At 56.5% G+C, this 15,621-nt stretch overlaps 1 protein-coding gene across 2 annotated transcripts in view; it reads left to right on the top strand.

Annotated features, from left to right (window-relative positions):
- Positions 1 to 15,572, top strand: part of POR (cytochrome p450 oxidoreductase) — a 58,344-nt gene extending 42,772 nt beyond the window's left edge. The window contains exons 3-16 of one of the 2 annotated variants that reach the window (XM_082856989.1): positions 3,124 to 3,172; positions 6,845 to 6,973; positions 8,527 to 8,676; positions 9,158 to 9,282; positions 9,677 to 9,766; positions 10,154 to 10,252; positions 11,282 to 11,398; positions 11,505 to 11,623; positions 13,471 to 13,649; positions 13,806 to 13,955; positions 14,304 to 14,574; positions 14,662 to 14,807; positions 14,883 to 14,968; positions 15,069 to 15,572. In XM_082856989.1, the coding sequence (XP_082713115.1) occupies positions 3,124 to 3,172; positions 6,845 to 6,973; positions 8,527 to 8,676; positions 9,158 to 9,282; positions 9,677 to 9,766; positions 10,154 to 10,252; positions 11,282 to 11,398; positions 11,505 to 11,623; positions 13,471 to 13,649; positions 13,806 to 13,955; positions 14,304 to 14,574; positions 14,662 to 14,807; positions 14,883 to 14,968; positions 15,069 to 15,213 (1,855 nt within the window). In that variant the 3' untranslated portion in view covers positions 15,214 to 15,572. Of the gene's footprint in view, positions 1 to 3,123; positions 3,173 to 6,844; positions 6,974 to 8,526; positions 8,677 to 9,157; positions 9,283 to 9,676; positions 9,767 to 10,153; positions 10,253 to 11,281; positions 11,399 to 11,504; positions 11,624 to 13,467; positions 13,650 to 13,805; positions 13,956 to 14,303; positions 14,575 to 14,661; positions 14,808 to 14,882; positions 14,969 to 15,068 lie in introns of both variants that reach the window. The other variant, XM_082856988.1, reaches the window with a different exon arrangement.
- The last annotated feature ends 49 nt before the right edge of the window (positions 15,573 to 15,621 follow it).

Here is a 15,621-nt window from a genome sequence, read left to right as displayed (position 1 = left end):
ATTTCTCCTGGAGCATCTGCTGTGGCCCGTCCACACGTGGAGAACTGGCAACGGTCAAGAAATTGACGAAGAAGAGTTCCATATAAGTGAATATTCCAAAACTCAATCCTGGCCCCTTTTAGGTGTCAGCTGAATGCATTTACTTTGTTTTCATTTTTTTAATTGAGGTGAAATTCACACCCCTTAAAATTCATGGCTTTCACCATTTTACAGTGTATAATTCAGTGGCTTTTAGTACAGTCATCCTGTTGTACAGGCATACCACTGCCTAATTCAAAACCTTTCATCACCCCAAAGGGAAACACTGTCACTCCCCACCCCCTCCCCCCAGCCCCTGGCACCACTAGTCCACCTCCCGTCACTATGGGTTTGCCTATTCCAGACGTTTCCTATAAATGGAAATTGCATTTAGCTTTGACCTGCTTTTTTTCTCATGATTTTTCATCAGAAACATTTGTCTAGGTTGCTGGTATTTAACCATCAGTTTAGATTTACATCTGATTTTATGTTTAGTGGGTAATATATTCTCATGACTCAGAATTCAAAGCTACTCAGTGGTGGAATTCGCGTCATCGTGCGCCTTGCTTCCTTTCCTGATGGTGTGTCTTGGTGAGCACACCGTGTTAGTGCTCAGACAGACAGACAGACAAGGTTGTAGGTTGTGTTGTAGTTCAGTCTGCACACAGGTAGAGGGTTAGTGAAGACGTGGCCATTCGCGGCTGGGCGCGGGCAGAAGTTGGACATGTGGCCAAGATGCTAGACACAAGACCCCTTTGAAGTGCAGGTTGGAGCTGGGCGTGGGAAGATGGAGCTGGGCATGGGAAGATGGAGCTGGGCATGGGAAGATGGAGCTGGGCGTGGGAAGATGGAGCTGGGCGTGGGAAGATGGGGCCAGGCCTGAGCGCCTCTGCTCATTCATGCTCCTGCCCTGGCCCTGCTGAGGTTAGGGATGGGCCAGCCGGGGGATGCCGGGATAAATGGGGAGTCGGGGATGGCCTGCTCTGGGTTCCTGTGCAGCTGGGCCCTTGCTGGGTGGGAAAGCCTGGGTGGCCAGCCCCCCGCTGCCTCCCTGCTGCCCCTTGTGGGGCTGTTGCACCAAAGGGACCTCGGGACGGAGGAGGGAGGCTGGAGTGGCCAGCCCGGGCACCGGGCCTCACCTTCCCCTGCTGCCGACTGTGATGTTATTTAATGCTAAGACCCTGAAAATAGCATTAGTCCTGCACCTACTAACCTAGTGAAAAACCCAGCGGGGGCTTAGACATGAAACTTCTGATACCCTTATGTTTACAAAATACCTGTCTGAACAGCTTTGCAGGGGCATCCTTAAAAGGAACCTTCAGGGCTTCCCTGGTGGCGCAGTGGTTGAGGGTCTGCCTGCCGATGCAGGGGACACGGGTTCGTGCCCCAGTCCAGGAAGATCCCACATGCCGCGGAGCGGCTGGGCCCGTGAGCCATGGCCACTGAGCCTGCGCACCCGGAGCCTGTGCTCCGCAACGGGAGAGGCCACAGCAGTGAGAGGCCCGCGTACCGAAAAAAGAAACCTTCACTTACATAAGTTTTTCCACGGACTCCAGGCCTGTAGCCCTGATAGACATTGCTTCAAGCTGTTGTGATGAGAGTGTGTGTGTGTGTGTGTGTGTGTGTGTGTGTGTGCGCGCGCGCGCGCGCATGCTGGCACTTCACTCTGTTACACTCTACTGTGCACAGGAGGCAGTGGAAAGAGCAAAGAATGTATGTCTTTGAATGCAGCCTACGGGGCGTGTAGCAGAGAGTGAATTGCTGGGCTGTAGAGTCACAGGAGGTACTGCCAAGCCGCGTTCCAAAGTCACCGTGCCATGTCGCCCTCTCCCAGCTGCGTGTAGGAATTCCCATTGCTCCACAACCTCGCTTGTTTGAGATCTTGTCTGTCTTTTCAGTTTTAGCCATTCTTACTGGGTGTATGATAGATCTCACTGTGGTTTTAACTTCCTTTTCTCCGGTATCTAATAACGTCGAGCACTATGTTCTTTGGCTGTTTAGATGCTCTCTTTAAGAAGGTACCCGTTCAAGCCTTTTGACAATGTTTCTGTCGCAGTATGTGTCTTTTCTGATCGATTTGTAGGGATTTCTTATATTCTCAACCCTAGTCATCAGTCAGATACGTGTACATTGCAGACACCTTCTCCCGTGCTGGGGCTTGCCTTCCATTCCCTTGATGGTGTCTTTTTAAACAGAAACAACGGTATTTTAGTGTTCAGATTTGTCGCTTGGTTCAGACCGGCCATGTTTCAAACGTCTTAAATATTTACCGTCCAGAGGTAAATCACCTTGCTGTCTTAGGCCTGAGCGTCCCTGGGGAGGCTCGCTGGGTTGCTTTAGATGGCTCTGCAGGCCTGGGGCAAGGACAGAGAGAAGGGAAAGGACCAGCAGTGGAGAGGGAGGGGCAGGAGGCCAGAGCTAGGAGGTGGAGAGGCGGTCCCGTTCAGGGCTTTAGAAGGCGACAGGGTCACAGAGAGGGGAGCAAGTAAAAGTGGCTCCAGGGCAGGGGAGGACTGGGGGGGGGGGTTGTCTTGGGAATCCCAAGGGACTTGCTATTCACGTGGGGCCTTGGTGGGGAACAGGGGTCTGTCAGGTGAGGAACTGGAGTGAGGACGCTCTGGGCGGAGACGGTGGTGATGACAGAATTCTAAGGACCATCGTGGAGGGCTGGTGTGTGGAGGGGAGTGGCAGGCGAGGCTGGGACAGGTTCTGAAGGGACTTGTGCACCCCTGGTCCTGCGGGTCATGGGAGCCATGGAAGGTTCCAGAGCGCAGCAGTAGCACGGTCAGAATCTCATTTGGGAAACTCCTGGCTGCCTTGAGGTGGGGACCATAGGCAGTGGATGGTGAGCGGCTGGGGAGTGAGCTTGACCCTTCGTTCTCGTGAACTCATGTACCCGGGTGGGTCAGCCCAGGCCCTGCGAGGTGCTGGATTTGGACTTACCAGAGTGGTGCCCCGGAGCCTGGGTCCTGCCTCTTCCAGCCCCGGCACTGGACCAAAGGCGGCTGCTGGCGGGGGCACCACAGAGTGGAGCGGGCGGAGCTGGAAATGCCCCTCGCTGCTGCCATGTGCCTCCCGTGCCCAGCAGACACATTTATTTTTCAGGACCTCCTCTGTCAAAGACAGCAGCTTCGTGGAAAAGATGAAGAAGACGGTGAGTTTTCTCTTTGTGCTCGGCCCTGGTGGGTGTGCGGGGGCATCCAGCAGAAGGCCAGCTTCACTGGCCGGGAGGAGAAGCGGGCGGGAAGCCGGCTCAACTCCCTGTGTGCGTACTTTCTGGGCTAACCAGAGCCTCGAGCCTGCTCTGCTGTTGCTGGGACAGTTTACTCCGCTTTTTGCGTGTTTACTTCTTGAACAAACCAAACTGTAAGAACAGACCCTCCCTCTGACTCGGATGCTGCCCCATTTCCTCCCTCCCAGGCCGGGCTGTGTCCGTGAGCATATGTAAACCTCACATAGCTGTGATCCTAGCACAGCTACAACTTTATCTGTTTGATTTTTGTTTATTTAAGTGTTGAATTTTATGACCAGGTGCTGCATTCACATGGTTAAAGTCCAAAACATAAACTGTTTAGTGGAAAGCTCTCCTATCCCTGTCACCCATCACTGTCCTTAGTATTTTATAGATCCTTCTAGAGCTTTTTTATGCACATATAATAAAAACAAATACAGACTTATACTTTTTAAACACAAAAGGTGGCATATTACATACACTGCTATAGACCTTCATTTTTTTCCCACTTAATGGTATGTCTTGGAGCTCCTTTCACAACAATTCAAAAATACCTCTCGCATTCTTTATTATAGTTGCGTGATGATTCCATGTGTGGCCACAAGTACTATAATTTGTTTTAATACTGCCTTGTTGATGGGCGCTTGGAATATTTCTAATCTTTAGCTCTTACAGATAGTGCTGCTGTGACTGTGTAGATCAGTTTGCATATTTGAAAATACAGTAAAATCCCAGAAGTGGAATTTTTGGATCAAAAGATATATGCAGGGCTTCCCTGGTGGTGCAGTGGTTGAGCGTCCGCCTGCCGATGCAGGGGACACGGGTTCATGCCCCGGTCCGGGAAGATCCCACATGCCGCGGAGCGGCTGGGCCCATGAGCCATGGCCGCTGGGCCTGCGCGTCCAGAGCCTGTGCTCCGCAACGGGAGAGGCCACAGCGGTGAGAGGCCCGCGTACCGCAAAAAAAAAAAAAAACAAAAAAAAAGATATATGCATTTGTGATAGAAACTGCCAGATTGTGCCCCACCCCCGTAGAGGTCACGCCGCGGGGCCGTCACTAGCAGTGTGAGAACACCTGCTCCCCAAGCCTTGCCAACAGAGTCTGCTAGCAAAGTTTGGGATTTTGCCAGTTTTCTAGGTTACAAAAAAGATATTTCTGTGGAGTTCTAATTTGCATTTTTCCTATGAATGAGTTTAAGCAAATTTTCATGTTATGCTGGCATTTCTTTTCTCTTTTTTTACAGATTCTTTGTTCAAATCTTTTGCCCCCTTTTCTGTTGGGATTGATCTTTCTCAAGGAACTCCTTAAACTTATTAGGGTGATTAACCCCTCGTCTGTGATATGAGTTAAAAATATTTCTCCCAGCTAACAGTTTGTGTATCATTCGGCTTACTGTGTGTTTACTTGTTCGTTTCGCCTGTTAAAGTTCTTTAGTCCATTTAACTGTTCTCTGACTTCTGGACTTTGAGTCATCATTTGAAAGCCTTCCCCCCTCTAAAGAGATAAAGGAATTCTTCCATATTTTTTTCTAGTATTTTTATGATTTTGTTTTCCATATTTAAAATTCAATCTGTTGGGAATTTATCCTGGTGTAAGATGTAAGGTACGAGTCCAACAATTTTTTACACAGCTCTCTAAATTCCGTGTCATAAAGTCCATCTTTTCCCCACTAGTTTTATCATAAATGTAATTCCCATGGGTATTTGAGTGTAGTTCTGTATTTTCCTGTTCTGGTACTTTGATCTAGCTGTCTGTGTATAAGCAATATCATACTGTTTAATTATTATAACATTGTTGTATAATTATTATAACTGGTTTTAATATCTGTAGCACTAGGCACTTCCTCCCTCCCCATCACTCTTATTTTTCAGTTTTCCTGGCTATTACTTCATACGTATTCATTCATTTTAGGTAACAGTTTTATTGAGATATAATTCCTATTCCATACAGTTCTCCAATTTAAAGTTTATTTTAAAAAATAAATATACTAAAAATCACATCAGTGATTTTTAGTATATTCCCAGTTGTACAAACTATCACCACAATCCATTTTAGGACATTTCCATCATCCCCAAAAGAAACCCTATGCCCATAAGTAGTCACTCCCCATTCCCCCACCCTGAGCCCTAAGCAACTATTCATCTACTTTTTATCTCTATAGAGTTGCCTATATGGCAACTGGACATTTCATGTAAGTGGAATCATACAGTATATGGCCTTTTGTGGCATCTTTCACTTAGCGTAATGTCCTCAAGGTTCGTCCATGCTATAGCACGTGTCAGCACTTCATTCCTTTTATTGCCAAATGATGTTCCAGTGGATGGATTCGCACTTATTTTTCCACAGGATTTTTAGGATCAAATTGTTGATGGAAAAAGAGCTGTTCAGGTTTTTATTAGGATCGTGTTACATTTCTGTACTGATAGAGGGAGGGCTGGCGTCTTGTGCGTTGAGTTTTCCTGTGCAAGATCAGAGTGCCTTTCCATTTGGTTGAGTCCTTTATCACTCGGCAGCTTCTCACATGTTTCTTGTATGGCTTATTTCTAGGTACTTTATATATTTTGATGCTACCATAAATATTTAGCTACTGTTTTATATCCTCTTTTGCTCCCTTGACATCATAAGCATTATTTTAAAATACCTTTTTAAATGATTTTAAAATGATTTGTAGAAAATTCAGGAAATGTAAAATGTATGAGAACACTTTACAGCAATTGTAGTCCCTCCGTTTTATTTTGTCATTTGTACCTGTCAGTTAGGGCTCTGTGCCAGGCCAGAGACCCCTCCAGGCATTTTGGGCACTGGAAGGCTGCCGCAGAGAAACCTCATGTCTACAGAAAGGGACCGGGGAGGTGGCCTGTGCCTTGCTTCCACCTTCCAGATCTTGCAAAGCACATCCAGTTGGCTGGACCTAATTTGCTGCATCCCTGGCTGGAGGGAGTCTGGGGGATGGAGTTCCAGCTTTTCCAGAGCTGCTGCAGTGGGCACAGTAGGAGGAGGGTGGGATGAAGAGCCTGTGAGCCAGTCTATATGGTACCTTTCCCCATTGTCTAGATTTTTATAAAGCATATGCATTACTTTTGTAAACATCCAGAAAAACTCACCCATGATCCCCATTTAGAGACTCTTGGTATATTTCACGCCGTTCTTTTTCCCTGTGCATTTATATGTATAAACACACACATATATGTGGAGTGGATATGTAACAAAATTGGATTATGCTATACACAGTCTTTGATCACTTGTTTTTTTTTTTTACTGAACGTCATTTCTGCATTTTTACACGTCCTTTAAAAATATGCCCACCAAAAAAAAAAAAAAAAAAAATATGCCCACAGTGTGATTTTGAGCAGCTTGTGTGAGTAGCATTATCTTGATGGCTCCACTGAAGTCAGCTAGGTGGCCTCTGACCCCATCCGCTGCAGTGGCTGTGGCAGTGAGATGCTAGCCCCAGAGCGACTTAGAAAGGACCTGAAGCAGGCAGGAAAGAGGGTGCCCTTGAGGGACCTGCCTGCCCCTGTGGTCACCTAGAGCCTCTAGTGAAGCCTGTGGCTCTTGGCCCCTCACTGATCCCGCGTGTCTGGCCGTCCCTAGGGCAGGAACATCGTCGTGTTCTACGGCTCCCAGACGGGGACCGCCGAGGAGTTTGCCAACCGCTTGTCCAAGGATGCCCATCGCTACGGGATGCGGGGCATGGCGGCAGACCCGGAGGAGTATGACCTGGTGAGCTCTTGCCGCACCCTGCCCCCTTCCTCCCATGCAGTGCAGCCCAGGGCATTAAGGAAGTCACGTCTGGATCGTGGAGACGCTTAAAGGGCTGAGTTAGCCAAAGGGACAGACAGGAATAGGCGTCTCTTGTCATCTGTTCCAGCAGCCAGGTGGCCCCAGTTGTAAGGACATTAAGAACACCTGGCCCCGGTGTGCGCATGTGCGCTCTCAGCAGTGCTCACGCTCAGCCTTCCAAGCTCTCCACGCTGCAGGCTTTGCAAGTGCTGGGCAGGTGCCAGCAGAAGGGACTCAGGCACCTAGTGGATTGGTTGTGGCTTAAAAGATGAAAAGGGTCTCAGCAAGTCAGGAGAGGAACTGTTTCTCATCTCCCCTCAACCCCCACCTGAGAACTGCAGTTCCAGGGGAGCTGGACCGAGTCATCGGGGGGTCTGGGCTCTAGTGCCGCTCTGCCCTGACTGCCCGTGTGACCCTGAGCGAGCGCCCACCGAGGGCCTTCCTTGACTCGTCTACAGAGAGGCAGTGAGGGTGTTGGGTGAGCCATCTCCAGGAACCCTTCAGCTGGGCTTTGAAATGAGGCTGTAAACTCGCATGTGTGGGCTTGGGGAGGGCCAAAGAGAGCCCAGGAATTGAGGGAAGGGCCCCCATCTGGAGCTGCAGGACCCCCGCCTTCTCCTGTCAGCCATCCTTGGCACGTGGCTCCTCCGGGCCAACACAGGGCTGTCTGCAGGACGCAGTCCCCACTTCCTGGCCCCAGCTGCACCCAGCCTGCCTCTGAGGGTGGTGGGGACCCGCTCGCCTTGCTACCTCTCCTCCGCGCATCGGCTCTTTCGCCAGTCGTGGCTCTCCAGAGGGCAGGAAACTTCCAGCAGTCTGCTTGCCTGTTTCTGAGACAGCCAGGCCGGCGGCCCCAGGTGGACTCAGTGGGCAGGGAAGTGGGGAGTGGTCCTTAGGCACCCAGGAGGGGCAGGGCTGGCAGGGAGCAGGTAGTCCTGGGAAGATGCCCCAGGGAGTTGCCTTCCTGCTTCTCCCCTGAAGGGTCATTGCCAGACATCGGGGCAGGGGAGGCAATGTCGGGCTCTTGCTGCTCCAACAACATGATAAATGAACTTTCCCTTAGAGCTGCTTCCCACATGTGCCACTCCATCTCCCAAACCGAACCATCCCCCACCGACTCCACACCCCTGCCTTCGGTCCTGGGGACGAGCACCACTACCCATCTGTCTTAGGACCTGGGTTTCGAGTTGGCGGACAGTTGGTTAGGAATTAGTGCGAGCCCAGGTCCTCCTGTGCCCCAGGGACTTGGTGGGATGATGAGGCTCTCCGGAGGTGGCCCAGGGCACCGTGTTCCAAGTGCCAGCCCACAGCCTAGAACCCAGCATACTTCTGTCCACACCCCAGGCCCTCACCTGTGCTCTTCTGGGCCTGCTGTTCCCTTTGCTCTTGAAATGCACCCCGTCCACGTGAACCCTTGACTCGCCCATCTGCACCCCTGCTGGGAGCAGGCTTAGTCTTGGTTGCTGGGCCTGGCCCTGCCTTTGTCTCCCCAGGGCGACCTGAGCAGCCTGTCAGAGATTGAGAACGCCCTGGCAGTGTTCTGTATGGCCACCTACGGCGAGGGGGACCCCACTGACAATGCCCAGGACTTCTATGACTGGCTTCAGGAGACGGACGTGGACCTCTCTGGGGTCAAGTATGCGGTGAGTCACCCGTGTGGGCTTGTGCAACCTCCGGAACCCCGTGTCCAAGAGGAACTCCTCCGGTTCTCACCTCGTTTGATCAGCTAGGGCAGGCCCAGGTGCCAGGACAGCGGCTTCGAGCTGAGGGCCTGGTAGGGAGCTCGTGGCAGGGATTCCCAGGAAGGCCGCTCATGGGGCGACCCTGTCTTGCGCCCGGGCCCGGCCCAAGAGCTCCCCCCCACGTCCCAGCCCCACTTTGCTCGGGAGCATGTGCTACTGGAGACTGAAGGCAAGAGAAGGGCGGTGGGCTGACCAGGATTTGGCTGGGCAAGGAGAATCTTGAATGGGCAGGGTGAACCCCCCCCTGCTGCCGCCAGGGTCAAGGCCAAGGTGGTTGAGGAGGGGCTTGGACTGCAGGTCACCAAAACAAAGCCGCCTCTGGGGCCTTACAGTGCAAGGTGTCTGGCAGGGACCGCTGACCACTGGCCCCTCATGCACACAGGTGTTTGGCCTTGGGAACAAGACCTATGAGCACTTCAACGCCATGGGCAAGTATGTGGACAAGCGGCTGGAGCAGCTCGGGGCCCAGCGGATCTTTGATCTGGGGCTGGGCGACGACGACGGGAAGTAAGTGACCCCCCTCCAGGGCCCCCGCCCTTGCACGGCCCCCTGGGCTGTCGTGTGTCAGGAGCCACAGGTTAGGGCTGGCCGGGGCACAGGAGGAGAGGGCAGAGCCATGTCAGCGCAACTCCGTGACCCGCCTCACCGCAGGGGAGGGAAGGCCATCCCCCCATCACCAGTCCCCACGTTCTTTGCTCATCCACACCCTCCCGGCTCACCCGGCTCAGATGGCGCCTCCCGTGGTTACTGCAGACCCTCTGGACGCTTCCTGATGCCCTGGGTTACGTCACTGGGTGGGCTGGCGTGAAATGAACCCTCCAGCTTGGAGGGGTGATGGGACAGAGTCCGAGCTCTCCCGGCAGCCCCATCTGGAGCCTGGCTCATCCCCTCTCGTCCCCAGCCTGGAGGAGGACTTCATCACGTGGCGAGAGCAGTTCTGGCCGGCCGTGTGCGAGCACTTAGGGGTGGAAGCCACTGGAGAGGAGTCCAGGTGAGTGTGCGCAGGTGGGCCGGGGCCTCGGGTGCTGCCTGCTGAGGGGGGGTACTGGACTGGCGTGTGTGGTGGGGCTGGAGGAGGCTCCGTCAGGGTGTGGCAGGGGCGCGGGCCCAAGCGCTTGGGCTGTGCCTGCAGGTGACGGTCAGGGCGGGCTTCCTGGCCTCCTCAGGGCAGAGCCTCGGGCCTGCTGACGGGCCGCCCCGCCCTCCGAGCACGCTGTGCTGGCCCCTCCTGCCTCCCATGCTCACGCGTCTCCTTCCTTGTGGGTCACGTCTGGCCCCGCAGCCCTCGCCGCACGTCCCATCGCCTCACAGCCTCACTCCCTCCTTGGGACCCGGCCCCCTCCCGCCCCCCGCCTCACCCTGCGTCTCCCCTTTGCAGCATTCGCCAGTATGAGCTTGTGGTCCACACAGACATAGACGCGGCCAAGGTGTACGTGGGCGAAATGGGCCGCCTGAAGAGCTATGAGAACCAGAAACCGTGAGTAGAGAGCGTGGCTGGGGCCGGACAGCTGCCTGTCCTGTGCGTCCCCGCAGGGCCTGTCCTCCCAGGCCCTGTCCTGTGGGGCTTCCTTACCCCCACATCCAGGAGTGGGCCCGGGTGAGGGCACCTCCGTTTCCATCTCCACCGCACAGGAGGGCGTGAGGCCTGGAGCAGAGAGAGATCGGAGGCTGCTCTGACCCCGGGGCCCTGGGGACCCCTCCGCTCCGCTCCCAGCGGTCCCTCCGCCCAGGGCATGGCCTTGGGGGGACTGGCCCTTGCTCAGCTTGTACTTCATTTTCCCTGTAAATACCCTGGGGTGGGGGGTACCCACCAGTCCCTGGACCAGGACAGTGAGTTCAGCTCTGGGTCTAGGTGGAACTTGGGCAAAAGGGCTCGCTTCCTTAAAAATCTGCCTCGACGTCTGGACATATGTCCAGAAACATAGTGTTCTTCTCTGGGGCCCCTGACTTGCCCCTGGGTGCCACCCAGAATCCTGCTGGAGCCGCCCAGGAAAGACCTCCTAGAACCACCAGGCTTTGAGACCAGCAGCCCTGCTGCAGCTGTAGCCGGAAAGCCCGACATTTCAGTGGCTTCACAGAGTGAAAGCCTCTCTCCTGCTCACGTACAGTCCTGGGCACGTGGGGGAGGCGGCTTTGCTCCACAGTCACTCGGAACCCAGGCCCCTTCCGTCCTGGGGAGCCACCTTCAAGGGCCTGGCCCTCCTTGTGCTCTGCTCACCAACGTGTGCAGAGTGTGGAGGGTCCCCCAGGTTTTTAGGGACCAGCCTCAGTTTCCATGTCTGTAAGAGGGGACACTGATAGCCTAGTTGTACCCCCTTGCGGGTTGCCAGGAGCACCGCTGTGGATTAGGCTGGGAAAGGCCACTACCTAATTGGAGAGGTGTCCTCGTGACCCTTGGAGGCCAGCTCTGATGTTTCCTGTGTCCTGTGTGGCCAGAAGTGTCCCTTGGGGTGGGAAGATTCAGACTGGAGGCCTGGCCAGTCACTGAGCTGCTCTCCCCACCCAGCCCCTTCGACGCCAAGAACCCCTTCTTGGCTGTCGTCACCACCAACCGGAAGCTGAACCAGGGAACCGAGCGACACTTCATGCACCTGGAATTAGACATCTCAGACTCCAAAATCAGGTATCAGCTGCTGCCACCCCCCACCCCCTCAAACCTTTCACTCAGCCCTCCTGTTTGGGTGCAGAGCTGTCTTCCACCCTCCTCCTGAGCCTCGCATCTCCCCCAGGTATGAATCTGGAGACCACGTGGCTGTTTACCCAGCCAACGACTCTGCCCTGGTCAACCAGCTTGGCGAGATCCTGGGTGCCGACCTGGACGTTATCATGTCCCTGAACAATCTTGACGGTGAGTCCTGGGATCCAGGCCTCCCTACCTACCTGGGCCTGAGGTGGCTGGTGGGAATGGGCCCCTTGGCAAGGTCCATAGGTTGAACTTCTGCTTCGGCCTAAAGCCTGGTGCCCTAGAAGCCCTCATAACCAAGACCCCAGTTACAGGCTGTAGAACAAACTCAGGGCTGGGGGAAGAGGTGGCTGCAGGGTCTGGCACTCTCCCTTTTGGGGTTCCCCCATCTCCTCACCGCCATACTCCCTTGAGGGAGTGCGGGTGCCTGGAGACAGAGCCAGCCCGTGTCCTACAGGGAAGAGAGCCACAACTGGCTGCTGAAGGTCCTCTGTGGCTCCAGGGTCTCCTCACCTGTGAACCCAGGGATCCGAGTCAGCAATCCTGATGGCCCTCCAGGCCCATTCAGGGTGCTCAGAGTGCAAGGGGCACTACCATGGGGCAGGGCTGCCCACTGACCTGGGGCCCAGCACGGCCTGGCCCTGCCCCGCTCACTCTTGTCCTCAGTGACCTGAGCCTGGGCAGCTCCTTCTCAGCAGCTCCCGAGTCAGCCTTGAGAGGAGCTGCGTGAAAGGGGGCTCATTTGTATCAGATCTCACTGTGCCGGCAGTGCACTCGCGGTCGGTAGTGCACACGTGGGCCTTTCTTGCACTGGGGGGCATGTCTCTTGTGCCATCTGAGGCAGGACCTTGCTGGGGGTCAGGAGGGGTGTTGGTGCTCCCTCTGCCCCAGGAGACTCTGGGCCCCTGTGGAGAGCCGTTCACTGCCAAGAGCTGCTTAGAGAGAGGGCTGCAGAGGCTCAACTAGAGGCAGAAGTGGGGCTGTACAAGCGCCCACACCTGCCCCTGTAGTGCAAGGCCTGAGCCCTGGTTTCTGGGCTCACACAAGAGGGCGCCTGGGCGCAGGGAACACCTGCTGCTTGGTGTGGGTGCTGGGCACACGAGGACTTTCAGTTCATGAAAATCCATCAGGCATTGCACCGTGACTTGTACACTGTACGTAGGTCACACTTCAGTACCAAGTTCAAACCCCTCCCCAAAACAGACCCACACCCCTAAAGGCTGAGCCGTCCTGGGCCAGGCCCTCTCCTCTCCTCTCCATGTGGCTCGGCAGCCTCGCGGTTCCACGGGGCTCATTTGTGCACAGGAATAAACGCCCCTGCAGTCATGCCTCTAAGAGATGGAGTTGCTCCTGGGTCCAGTCCAGCTCTAGCCTGCTTGTGGGGAGCTCTCAGTAAAGCCAGCCTGTTGACTGTAGTAGTGGAAGGACCCTGGCAAGGGCTGGTGGGGGGGGGGGGGTCTGTGCCAGCAGCTGCCCCTGAGTGTACAGGATGCTGCCCCCATAGCTTGGCCCTTGGGTGACCCATGCACAGACCTCCACATGTGTCCAAGCATAAAAACCGACCCGGAGGGAGCTCTGCTGTCACAGCTGAAGGCCCGGTATTGGCATCGCACAGTCATGAGCCTGGAGCGCCACCCCCCCACAGTGGACCAGGTCCAGCCCGCAGGCAGGCAGGACACACTTGGGGAGCTCCCCCTCTACAGCCCTGTCTCTGAGCAGCTCTTGGCAGGGGAAGGGTGCCCGAAGGGGCTGATTCTCCTGGGTGGGGACAGTGACTGCCAGGCCTACCCCGGCAATATCCTGCCTCTGATGAAGACGACCTGTCCAGCGTGAAGCCTGAGGGTGGCCGAAGCCTGAGGCTTTGCCCCCAAAGTCAAGGAAGGACCAGAAAGAGCTGGTCTTGCTTCCAGTGAGAGCAGGCCTGAGGCTTTGCCCACCCCATCCCGTGGCACTCCACCCATCCCGGGGGCGGCCACTAACCCCGAACCCTGCCTGCTCTCTCCCTACAGAAGACTCCAACAAGAAGCACCCGTTCCCCTGCCCCACCTCCTACCGCACGGCCCTCACCTACTACCTGGATATCACCAACCCGCCCCGCACCAACGTGCTCTACGAGCTGGCCCAGTACGCCTCAGAGCCCTCGGAACAGGAGCAGCTGCGCAAGATGGCCTCCTCCTCGGGCGAGGGCAAGGTGGGCCTGCCACCCACACCCCAGCGCCCGCCACCGCCTCAGCCCTGCACCGCGGCTCCCAGCCAGCACCCCCGGGCCATTCCCCAGGCTGCCTGGGCCCCACTTCAGCCCTGTCCCCTAGGTCCCCGTGTCTCACCTACGTCTGCGTCTCCCCAGGAGCTGTACCTGAGCTGGGTGGTCGAGGCTCGAAGGCACATCCTGGCCATCCTGCAGGACTACTCGTCCCTGCGGCCCCCCATCGACCACTTGTGTGAGCTGCTGCCTCGTCTCCAGGCCCGCTACTACTCCATCGCCTCGTCCTCCAAGGTGTGGGCTCCAGGCCTGCCCGCTTATAGGAGACATAGTGTTGGCTCCTTGGAGGGACCGGGGTCCCTGGGCCACAGCCCCAGCTCTGCCCCCCGTGCCCAGGGCAGTTCACTCGAGACTCCTGGGCTGTGTGTCCAGTAGGCTGGACTGTAAGACTGCAAACTGCTGTCCGGCCCCAGTGCCGAGAGCCAGTCAGGAGAGCTGCCAGGAAGGGGCCTTTGAACAGGTTTGGGCGCCGCGGAGGGTGTAAAGAGGCGCTGAGCAGGGACCCCCCGCGGCAGGGTGGGTGGCAGGAGGGAGGGGGCCTCCGGCATCACCACGCTCACTCCGACCCTGCCGCCCCGCCAGGTCCACCCCAACTCCGTGCACATCTGTGCGGTGGCTGTGGAGTATGAAACCCAGTCTGGCCGCGTTAACAAGGGCGTGGCCACCAGCTGGCTGCGGGCCAAGGAGCCCTCCGGGGAGAACGGCCACAGGGCCCTGGTGCCCATGTTCGTGCGCAAGTCCCAGTTCCGCCTGCCCTTCAAGGCCACCGTACCTGTCATCATGGTGGGCCCCGGCACCGGGGTTGCCCCCTTCATAGGCTTCGTCCAGGAGCGGGCCTGGCTGAGGCAGCAGGGTGAGTGTACGGGCCCTGGGCGGGCGGGTGGGCGGGCAGTGGGGGCGGGACCGGCGTCCCACATTCCCCTGACTGCTGCTGCCCCAGGCAAGGAGGTGGGGGAGACGCTGCTCTACTACGGCTGCCGCCGCTCTGACGAGGACTACCTGTACCGCGAGGAGCTGGCCAAGCTCCACCAGGACGGCGCCCTCACCCAGCTCAACGTGGCCTTCTCCCGGGAGCAGCCCCAGAAGGTGAGGCCGCGGGCAGGGCCCCGCAGGGCGGAGGGTGGTGTGACCAGCCCTCCTCACAGGTGCCCCCACCCCCAGGTCTACGTGCAGCACTTGCTGAAGAGGGACAGGGAGCACCTCTGGAAGCTGATCCACGACGGGGGCGCCCACATCTACGTCTGTGGGTGAGTGAGGGCAGACGCGGGGCGGGGACAGGGCCTACCTGCCCGTGGGGGGAGGGGGACCCCTGCCCAGCCCCCAGTGCCACCTCCTTCCCGCCCCCAGGGACGCTCGGAACATGGCGAGGGACGTGCAGAACACCTTCTACGACATCGTGGCCGAGCAGGGGGCCATGGAGCACGCCCAGGCCGTGGACTATGTCAAGAAGCTGATGACCAAGGGCCGCTACTCCCTGGACGTGTGGAGCTAGGAGCACCCGGGCCGCCTTGCTCTGCTCTGCACGCCCTACAGACTCGCTCCCCAATGTGATCGCTTTCCTCGCTCCCCTCTGCCAGTCGCCTAGGTGGGTTCTGCTGGCCCTGCCACAGGAGGCAGGCCCAGTGACTGACAGAGACTGCTCCAGGCCTGAGCTGTACCCTGGGACCCGCCAGCCCCAGGGGGCGTGGCTACGGGTGACCGGGCTGATGCTCCGTGAACACCTCGGGCCCTCGCTGGCTGAGCAGGAGGGGCTCCTCCTCTCAGCTGAGTGGGGCCTGGCCCCTCCCCGTGATTTTCAATGAGTGTAAATAATTTTAAATAACTTCTGGCCCTTGGAATAAAGTTCTGTTTTCTGTATTTGCCAGGTATTACTTGCATAGATCTGGGGCCTCCACCAGGA

Source organism: Leucopleurus acutus (assembly GCF_964270905.1).
Source record: "Leucopleurus acutus genome assembly, chromosome: 16".
Classification (NCBI taxonomy): Eukaryota; Metazoa; Chordata; class Mammalia; order Artiodactyla; family Delphinidae; genus Leucopleurus; species Leucopleurus acutus.
Note: the sequence above shows the minus strand (reverse complement) of the source record. Positions and strands in the feature narration are given on the sequence as shown.